Source organism: Nanorana parkeri, unplaced genomic scaffold (genome assembly GCF_000935625.1).
Source record: "Nanorana parkeri isolate BGI_ZX_2015 unplaced genomic scaffold, ASM93562v1 scaffold1087, whole genome shotgun sequence".
NCBI classification, from domain to species: Eukaryota; Metazoa; Chordata; class Amphibia; order Anura; family Dicroglossidae; genus Nanorana; species Nanorana parkeri.
Window position 1 is genome coordinate 504038 of NW_017307355.1, and position 10935 is coordinate 514972.

At 44.5% G+C, this 10935-nt stretch overlaps 1 protein-coding gene across 1 annotated transcript in view; it reads left to right on the forward strand.

Moving 5' to 3' along the window:
• The first annotated feature begins 277 nt into the window (after positions 1 to 277).
• Positions 278 to 10935, forward strand: part of LOC108796262 (NXPE family member 4-like) — a 12492-nt gene continuing 1834 nt past the window's right edge. Inside the window, exons 1-4 of the mRNA XM_018567723.1 lie at positions 278 to 418; positions 4726 to 5453; positions 6716 to 6777; positions 10017 to 10235. Coding sequence (XP_018423225.1) covers positions 278 to 418; positions 4726 to 5453; positions 6716 to 6777; positions 10017 to 10235 — 1150 coding nt within the window. The remainder of the gene's footprint in view (positions 419 to 4725; positions 5454 to 6715; positions 6778 to 10016; positions 10236 to 10935) is intronic.

The window sequence follows — 10935 nt, forward strand, 5'->3', positions numbered from 1 at the left end:
TACAGCTCTGAACTCTCAAAAACTGAATCTGAGGTAGCTGCCTACGCTGACAAAATCAGAGCAGCCAAAAGGAAGACATTTCAACAGGTCTGCCTGGACTACCAGGAAGGGAGAGTATACCTCATTGTATACTCTCACTGGCAACAGCTCCCAAAGACGACATAAGAGAGGTGCGTTCACACAAGGAGGCCCTCCACAATACCTCAAGAAACAACACACCACAGCTCGTGAAAGTAAACGACCTACGGAAAATCCATCTACCGACATTGACGCCCCGATGGCTGATCCAAAACGACGTCGCCAGTGCTGCTCCATCTACGTCATCTGCTTTTTAAAGAGGAGACGGACCAGGAGAGGTAGCAAAAAAAAGAACCTAGATCCTCATGAATACCATACACTGCAGACAGAGAAATGCCGGGTAATTAATTGATCCTCTAAACCATTGTAGCACCATACTGGAAAGAGTGCTATTACATTTAATATTGTCAGATTGTATGCAGTCTGATGCTGATTTGTAGTCTGGGTTCATTTGGTTTCCCCTAAACACTCTGTGATCATTTGCATCTGTCTGCTGCTAGGTGTACTGCTTGGTGTATACTGGTCACAGAGCAGAGCAACCAATGAGAGATTGCTATGAGTAGATATCCCTCTCCAGCCAATCAGAGTTAGACAATGGCCAGTGGTGCATGCTGGGGAGAGATAAGGAGATAAATACTTGGGTTGGGCCATGTGAGCTCTCTTTCTCCCCCGGGCCCTGCCTGTGGGGAAGCTGAGGTGGTTTCTCTGAGATGGCTAGGCCTGAAGCCTGAGGACTAGCCGTGTGATGACCCTGGAGCCTGATAGCAACAGGGCCAGCTGTTAATACTGATGACAAGGACTAGTGACTTCTACCTCAAATATTGCTGTGTCAGGTATTCTACCTGCTGTGCATGGAGACAGTAACCACACTCTGCGATGTAATGGAGTCTACATCTGCCTAGATCCTTGGTTCTCAACTTGTGGGTCGTGACCCAAAAGTGGGTCACGACCCCGTGTTCAGTGGGTCGCCACTTGCCTTAAACTTTTCTAGGTAAAAGGCTCCTCTGCCTCCCCCTAGTACAGCACTGTCAGTTCTCGTGCCAAGCAGCCATTCAAAGTATGCTTCCCGGCGCCAAGTGTCACCTTGAGGTGGGATGGGATGGGGCTGTGGCTGCGAGGGAGCTCCATCCATATGTGCATTCTGGTGTAGGAGGTGTGTTGCGTTGCCATTCATTTGAATGGTACTTCAAACGCACCTCCGACCCACAGTTAGTGCGCCCGCACCGGAATGTGCAGTCGAGACTTGGATCGCGACTTAATGACCAAGGACAAATGTGGGTCCTGATGTTACACAGGTTGAGAACCACTGGCCTAGATGATCCTAAGCCTCCACCTCTCTCCCTGAAGTTCTACAATAAAGGTTCTAAGCATCATACCTACAGTCTGGACATCATTTATATCGATCACCACAAAGGGCGGTAAGTGCTGATGGGCAAATTAAGTGAGATTACCCCTAGACAAGAAGATTTTGGAGCTGCAGTAACCCATTGCAACCGGCGCTGGAACTCAAGGTGTGCTGGTGTGCTGTGGATCCATTATAGAGCTTTCTTGCAGAGGAAATACAGGGAGACCCATTAGTTCTTTTACTGTAGATCATCCCTTAGGAGCCAACGGTAGTGTTATCCTGCATTGGATATCGCTGATCGAGTAAGGGGGATGCTACACAACTGTAATATTGTAACAATGTATTTATGAATAAAGTTTGTTTGCAGGAGGTGTTGCAGGCTGTCCTGAATGCAGAGTAATGAGACCGGGTAGAGTGAGCCAGGATGGGTCACTTTGCTATTCAGGTGCCAAACCCTCAATAGAAGAACAGGCTAATGGTTATAAATAGCAGAATATCTGGCCCAAAACCAGAAGGGTGGCAACCATAGAACGTACCTGCGTAATCATCCGCCCTATATAGCCAGATTTAATGTGAGTAATTAACCCATTTCTAGGCTAGCCCAGGTCACATGACAGCCCAGGTCTTTCTGACTCGGCTTCCCATCATGTTCCAACTCTGCAGTTAATCCTCTGGAACCATGAGGAAGGGAAGACTCGTCGTTCCAGTGCTACTGGCTGCCCTATGCCTGCTGAGCTACTTCTGGTACAGGAGCATATTTCTGGTAAGAAATTCAGCTACATAATCTTTTACTTTTGATGGTGGGTCTTTTTTTTAAATAGTCACTTAAAAGGTAAATTAATTTAATACAGTTGATAATAATTCTAGCCAATATACCTCCTTTTAGCTTGTTAGCTTTGGATGGATTGGTGATGGGTTACAAACCAAGTTTTTATTGCTGTATGTGTGCGCAGAGGGGAGACTTCCCTTCACTTCCTATTCCAGAGATGCAACAGGAAGTGATGCAACACCAGATCCAGGCAACCATAATGATTATACAGCAATGCAGAACACCACCAGCTATACAGGACTACAAATCCCAGCAATACATTACATTATACAATAGGGATGCATCGATACCAGTATCAGTATCGGTACCAATACTGGACATTTTCACGAGTACTCCTACTGATGAAAATGCCTCCATACTAAGAGCCGATATCAGCACTTTTATTTTTATAATTGAAGCGGCTGTCTGAGGTCCTGCGCTTGCTGGGGACCTTGGCAGCCTTCTTGTTAACCATGCGGTGCCTGTTTACAGCGCCGGCCGCACACCTCCTCCTCTTTCCTGGGGAATCCCACCGCCCACAACCACCTGCGAGACCCCCCACAACCCTGGTGAGACCCCGCACAGCCCTGGTGAGACCCTGCACAGCCCTGGTGAGTTCCCGTACAGCCCTCCTCAGATCCTCCACAGTCCACCTGAGACCCTCCACAGCCTTCCTGAGATCGTCCGCAGGAGACATCAGGCTGGCACCCCGGAGCAGCACAGTGTATGTAGCGTCAAATTATTCTGCATTGCTGTATAATGTATTGCTGGGATTTGTAGTCCTCTATAGGCGGTTGCTAATAAGCATTGCTGAGATTTGTAGTCCCCTTTAGCTCGTTGCCATTTGGCATTGCTGTATAATGTATCACTTGGATTTGTAGTCCCTCTGCAGCTTGGACCTTTTTTTCTGGCAGCGCCCCTCCTGAGACTAGACGCTGCATCTGCCCCTGGTCCACACTTTGGAATTCAATCATGTTGCAAATCTTTATTGTGCTAAGAAATCCTGCACAGCCCACCTGGGCTCCTTCCGCTGACGGGTTTCACTCAAAAGAGCTTAATCTGAGAGTAGAGGAATTTCATGGAAATTTTCCTTAAAGTGGAAGGAAATCCTGCCTTTGACAGTTGTCACTGGAATATCCTTTGGGAGATTTTTATGCCATAATATAGTGCTGCGCTAAAGCTCCAACCACAGAAACGAACGCAGGAGTCAAAGCAGGAAGGGTATGTGTCATTTAGAACCCCACAAAGGATCCTCCTGCTGGTCTCCCCGAATGGTTCCGGCCTCCCTCCGCTCCATTAATGGTACTCGGGCACTCCTCACCCAGCACATCATTTTTAGGGCTCCTCCTCTGCACCCAGTCTTCTTTCGCCCCCCTTCTGCTTCTTCTGTGAGGAGTTCGTAAGGCAGAGTGCAGAGGTCAGTAGTAACACACATGAAGGGGAATTTATCAAAACCGGCACAGACGGAATCTAAAACAAGTGCTAATGGCAACCAGCTTCCCTCTTTCATTTTCAGAGTTTAATTTGAAAAAAAACCTGAAGACAAAAACTGATTGGTTGCTATGGGCAGCTCCTCCAGATTTTGTGTGCTCCAGCTTTCATAAATCCCCTGATTGTGCAGAGGTCAGTAGTAATGCAGAGTGCAGAGGTCAGTAGTAAGCATATTGCTGAGCTCAGTGGTGTAACGCAGAGTGCAGAGGTCAGTAGTAAGTAACACAGAGTGCAGAGGTCAGTAGTGATATAGAGTGCAGAGGTCAGTGGTGTAACACAGGGTGCAGAGGTCATTAGTAACACAGAGGTCAGTGGTTTAATGCAGAGGTCAGTAGTGGTGTGACGCAGAATGCAGAGATCAGTAGTAATGCAGAGTGGAGAGGTCAGTGGTGTAACACAGAGTGCGGAGGTCAGTAGTAACGCTGAGTGCAGAGGGCAACAGTGTAACGCAAAGCTCAGAGGTCTATAGTAATGCAGAGTGCAGAGGTCAGTAGTAATGCAGAGTGCATAGCTCCGTAGTAATGCAGAATGCAGAGGTCAGTTGTGTAATGCAGAATGCAGAGGTCAGTAGTAATGCAGAGTGAGGAGGTCAGTAGTAAGGCATAGTGCAGAGGTAGCAGTGTAACAGTGTTGCTTGGGGGGGGGCAGCGATCTTGTCTAAGGTGGTACAACAAAGCCCCCAGAAGCCTTGTTAGGCCCTCCCTACAGGACCTGCCCATCTGAAATGTCCAGCCAATGATGGTACTGCAGTCTTTTTCCCAGCCTATAGCAGCTAAAGTGGGTGGAGCAAGATGCAGGTGGCCGTGAAGGAATCATATCTCAGACCCCAGCATTATAAGGTCACATTACTAAGCCACAATACTGCCCAATGGCGGTTGCAAAGAAAGATCCAATTAACAGAATACACAAAGCTCTGGGTATCTGAAGATAATATTCCAAAAAGGAATTTGACTGGTTTACATTAGAACAAATATGTTATGTATGTTTTATTTTTAATTTACAGAATTCCCTTAAGAATGCTTTTCAGAACTGCTATTGGTCAAACAAGAATGAAAACACTCTGAACCTAACAACCCAACCCCCAAAGAAAACAGACCTCCAAATGAAAATAGATGCCATGTTTGACAGGATTGAAAAACTCATCCCCATCGCTCCATTCACACATTTTAATAGAACCACAAGTGGAAAACATAGCAAAGCATTCATAGCAAATCCAAAGGAACAATACTGTGTTGGAGAAGAATTGGTGGTACAGATTGATATGTTTGATCACTTGGGCAACAGGAAGAGGCACGGGGGGGACTTCATAAGAGCCAGGCTCTTCTCTTCAGGACTTGGAGCTTCTGTGTCCGGACAACTAGAGGACCTGTACAATGGATCATACCATGTTCGCTTTCATTTATATTGGGCAGGGAATGCCAAAGTCTCCATTTGGTTGTTCCACCCAAGTGAAGGGGTGGCAGCTCTCTGGAGGGCAAGGCATGCCAGTCAAGGGGTTCTTGGGTTTGAGGGAAAGTTTGAAATGTTGGGTAAAAATGCTGTGACTAAGTGTGCTTTTAAGCTGTATGAAGAAGAGGGGAAGGAGATCTGTGAGTACCTAGACCCCTTATATGAAGAGGCCTTCTACTGCTTCAAAGCTCCCAACTTCACTTGTGAAAGTCTGAATGAAATGAGAGGCTACGATCTTCAAATACCACATATCACTCCTGATGAAAGTAAACTATTTGAAAGGTACTGTTTCCATCAACACTACATACAGTGCCTTCCAAAGGTACCCTAAGTTCTCTGCAAAAGGTATTTGTTTCTTGATATGGTTTGGGCATGTTGAACAGATGCCAAGGTGGAATTCCAGGGGGCTGGAGGAATTATGTGCACCATCTGTCCTAGGAATGCCTTGGAATCTCCTTTGAGGCCCTTAAGCTTGTGGTCAGGCAAAAGCCAAATTTGGGCTGGTTTGGGCAGCTTGCTGCTTCTTTTGCCCAATAGGATAATACGACCACAAATTAGCCTAATTTAAATAGCATTGATATTAAATGCTTATATTATATAGACCTTACTTCTGTTCATAGTCTTTAAAGGAACACTGGTAGGAGACGCAAAGATTTTCCATTTAAATAGAGGACAGAGTAACAGACTATCTGCACTGTGGGCCTCCTTACATTAGTGGTCAATGGAAAAAGATTCTACTTACATTGGAGAAGGGTCCACTTACATTACTGGTTAATGGAATATGACCTCTTTCTTTAGATGATCGGATCCTCTTACATTGGTGGTAAGTCGAAAAGGACTCCTCACTTTAGTGATAGGATCCCCTTCTATTGGTGGTCAGTGAAGAAGGACTCCTTACTTTAGTTATAGGATCCTGAATGGGAGAGGTGCCCCTTACATTGTTGGTAAATGGGAAAAGGGCCCTATTACAGTAGTGGTCAGTGAGGCCTCATTCACACCAGGGCGAAATTGTTTCAGCGTGGTTTCCACGTGAATTTTAAAAGGGTGTTTTGGAGCATTTTTAAATCGCGTTTCAGTGCTGATCATTCCATCGAAATCTATATGGAATTCACACTGATCAGTGTGAAAAAAATAGCTCAGGGAGCATTTTCGGCAGCAGGTGGTTTGGATCACGCAGAGCCGTGAGATCGCATGAACAGTCCCCATAGGAATGTATGGGGTTGTTCATGTCGGCGGTTCAGCGCTGACAAATCCGCGCGACCGAACCGCCCTGGTGTGAACGGGGCCTGAGAGAGGTGCCCCCTTACTTCGGTAGTCATAAGGAGAAGGACCCTTTACTTTGCTGGTCATTAATATTTTAGTTTGGTGGGAGGGTTCTGGTCTTCAGAGGGAGAGTTTTCCACTTTACATTAGTGGTTAGCGGGCGAGGAAACCCCTTACTTGAAGTTTTCCTTTTTGGTTCTGAATATCATTTCAACAAAATAAAATGTTAAAGTAGGTGAAGCACATAATACATTTCTTAAAGAACACAATTTTTTTTAAAGGTCAAACATTGCTGTTGATATCCCTCAGACATTTGACTCTATATCCATCAATGCCTGTAGAGGTAAGCCTCCCTTTCCTTCTGTTTTCTGTTAAAAATTACTTGTTTCTTCTGCACAGATATTGATTCATCCGAATTCAAAAGGTCAATAATCGTTGGTTATCAAAAAAACTGAATTATGTAAAGTGTCATTAAGGGGAACTTTAGTCTTTGCAATGATTTTTTTGATGTGTATGTGAAAGGTCCTTACGTATTGATACAGTGATAATATAAGGATGAAAGCATTTTTTTGAATCAACTTTTTATTCACTTTTTTATTTAATACAGTTATATACATAAAGAAAAAAAACAGAAAACGTAACAAAACCACATTTGGCATACAAGTAAATACAATTTACATTAACCTTCATCAACATTCTACACCCCCCAACCTAGAAGGCAGAAAAACCACAAAAAAAGGAGCAAACCTCAGATTTAACATTTTAATTATTAATCAACATCCCAATCCTAGCGTTAAATACAAAAAGGAAAAATCTCCTTAAAGTGACATTAAAGTCAAAAATAGTTTTCCCCTCCCCTAATCTTATTTAAAGCACTTACTTTAAATGATGTTCCTTAATCCGATCTTCTTCTTTCCTGTCGTTTTCATCTGTCCCTCCAGCGCTGCTGCGCGTCTCCGATCCAGCTCTGACTCCTCTGTGCTTGCTGGCACTTCCTGTCCCACGGTGTCTGCATGCGGGTGCACGCGTCCATAGACTTACCGTGTGTCTCTCCTCCTCTCCCGGCCGAAAATCTGAACTGCGCATGCGCCCGCCCCAAGATGCTTTGCTGCCGCCTGAGAATTTTCAGATTTTCGGACAGGAGCGCGTGGTGAAGACAGGGGAAAGTTTAAACCGCTTTTAAAGCGTTTTTTTTTTCTTTTTTATGTTTTTGCATATACTGTATATCCTGCTTGCTAGCAGTAGATATATGCACAAGAAAAACGGAGGGTTTAATAAACCTTTAATTATTATTGTGTAACAAGTCCCCATATTGGGATTATATATTTATTAAATCTACTAAACATCTGAATCATTGTGAGCACAATGATTTAGTAACTCTTAGCTTTTGATGAGACGATCCGCAAAGGAAATTGGTACCAGAAGACTTCCCTCTGCTGCAAGTCTGAATGGGGATCAGATAGCCATATAATGCCCAGCTGTGGGTCCCACTCTGGTCAATGTATGACTAGTGAAGTATCTCCACTGACATCCATTAACCCAACATATCTAACGCCCCTTGTACAGGGCCGGATTTGCTCTCCCTGCCTCCCCAAGGCCAGGTTCCGCAATGCGCGCCCCCTCCCCGGCAACCAGCCTCCCCCTCAACGGAGAATGGAACCGGATGGCAGGGGCGGCAGGGTTAGTTCTAATTTTTTTTATGGTTTCCCTGTTTTTTCTTACTTTTTTCTTACTTTTTTATTTTTATTTATTTTTTACATTTTTAGCTTGTTTTATTTTTTTTATAATACCTCGGTGGCCTTGTGGTGAATCCGGGCCTGCCCTTGTACTTTCTCCCCTGGGGCTAACCCCCATCCATGATCAACTATCAAAGATCAGAGCATCTACTGAGATTCCGGAATTTGATAGTTGAATGAGGGGGCTGGCAGGATGGACAGTGCTTAAAGTGACATTAAATGTCCCTCCCCCCAATCTTAATGTCAGCAATTACCTTAAATGATGTCTCTTAATCCGATCTTCTTCTTCTTTCCTGATGTTTTCATCTGTCCCTCCAGTGGTGCGGCGGCTCTCCGATCCAGCGCTGACTCCTTGGAGGCACTTCTGATCCCGCGGTGTCTGCATGTGGGTGCACGCGTCCATAGACTTACCTTGCGTCTCTGCTCGTCTCCCAGCCGAAAATCCGAACTGCGCATGGGCCTGCCCCAAGATGCTTTGCGGCCGCCCAAGCAGTTTCAGATTCTCGGGCGGGAGCGCGCGGCGATAACGGGGTAAGTTCACATCGCTGTTAAAGCGTTTTTAATTTTTTTTTTACTTTTTGCCTATATCTACTACTTGCCGAGGAAACTCCTTTAATCATAATTTGGACAAAAATCAAGAGTACATGTACAATTTGGGTCTACAACCAAAGTGGAACTATCCAGCACCTTCACCACCACAGCTGAGAATAGATTGGAGCCGATTGGAGCCGGGTCACACTGACTTTAACACGTTGCAAATGATCATTAATTTAATCCTTTAATTATGTACAACAGGTTTTATAAGAATAATGATGGGATTGTACAATGCTATCATTAATTGTATCACAAGACTTGTTTTTGATGCTGACATATTAATATACTCCTAGTTTACATAGTTTTCAAGTACAGCAGAGAAAGGGAAGAGTACAATATAGCTACTTATTTTGTGATTAATACCTAGCTAAGAGTAAGACATAAACTCAGCCTTATAAAACACCTATTGCCCCACCCCTGTTTGTACCCCAGCCATCCCCGACCCACAGGGTGCACCACTGTGCCCAAGAAAAAGAAAATTAATAAACTCAACCTTATGAAACACAGGACGCCCCACCCCTGTGTGTAGCCCAACGCTCCCTAGGGGTGCCCCCTTCTGACTATGAAAAAGAAAATACCTATACACACATTTGTCCCTGGTGTCTGTGGCCAGGATCATCCTCTTCTTCTTCCAACAGTGGGCGGATCTTAGATGATGCAGGGAGTGGCAGAGTGCATTCTCTTGTGAGTTCAGTGTGGTGGGAGGATCCGTGACACGCTGAGCTCACAGGAAGTGGGTTTAATCCATGGTTGGCCTAAGAGTTGGGTTGCATTTTGTTGACAATGCTGAAACGTGCATAGATTGTGGACATATGCTATTCGTTTTGGAAAGATCCATTATTCAGGTGGATTTTCGTTATTAGGATACAATTTTTACAGTCCGCAGAAGAAAAAAAAAAGCGTGAGGTCCCCCCCAATTGATACCAACCAGGGCCTCTTCCCCACAACCCTGCGGCAGGGGGCTTATTTGCATCAGGGCACCCACATACCGCCCCCTCCCCTTGTATATGAGTAAGGAGTACTTGTACTCCTACTCAATCACTAAAGGGTTAAACAAAAATGTAAATAAACACACTACACCTTAGAAAAAATAATCTAATTGTCAATTCCTTTATTTAAAAAAAATGAAAAATGGCTCCATCGCTGTAATCCAGCGTTAATCATGATCTAATCTAAGATGTGTAAAGTTTCCTGCTTCACATACAAAGTTTCTCAATCTATGATCTAATTCTCCCTTCTCTTTTCTATCTAGTTGTAGAAGAAACCCCAAAGCCAAAATGCCAGACCGGAATGGGATCTCCTCTGCCGAGTGGATATTTCTACAACAATATTTGGCAACCCGTCTACTGCAGCATGACCGTCTACAAGACCGGGGAGGACTTCCTTAAATGCCTGGAGAGAAAAAAACTCTTCCTCATAGGAGATTCAACATTGCGCCAGTTCATCATGCACTTTACAGAAGGCATCAAAAGTAGGGGTGTGACTTCAAGTAACTTTATATGGTGTATTGATAAAGAACTTGCAGAACCATTTGTCCTGCCAAACTCCGTGAACGTTCGTTCTTGTGAATGGAGACAAAAAAACAAATGTATTAGTATATTTTCTTTTCAGGTCGAAAGAAATATTAGGAAAATACCATAGTATGGCCACTAGATGGAACTGAGGAGCATAGAAAATAGATATTTATTACCAATGCTCCTCAGCTCCATCTAGTGGTCATAATGTGGTATTGTTTTGTGAATTCTTTATAATTACACCCACTTTGTCTTTGTTGCAGGAAAAATAATATGTAAGTTAGAGAGACACTATTGTCTTACCCATGCAGGCAGGGCCGGTGCTAGGATTCTAGGCAAGGTAGGCAAGGTGCATTTTTGCGCCCCCCCCCCCACCGTAAGGCGGCCGCCTGACTTGCGGTAGCGCCGGGCCTGCATGCAGGGCAAGTTAATAATGTCTTTGAAAAGGGCATCTCCGGATTCCCTTATGCAAACCTCACCTGCGCTCCCTTACAGCCCTTTTCTTCTGGGCAACAGTAACAGGTAAACCTTTAAACCTTTGGGTCTGAAAGTCAATTTGTTTCGGCATTCGTATTCGGATAAATCCGGATTTCGTTAATTTCGGATGAGTTAAATGATCATTACAAACTGAAATTCGTTGCAGCAAAGTGTAATTAC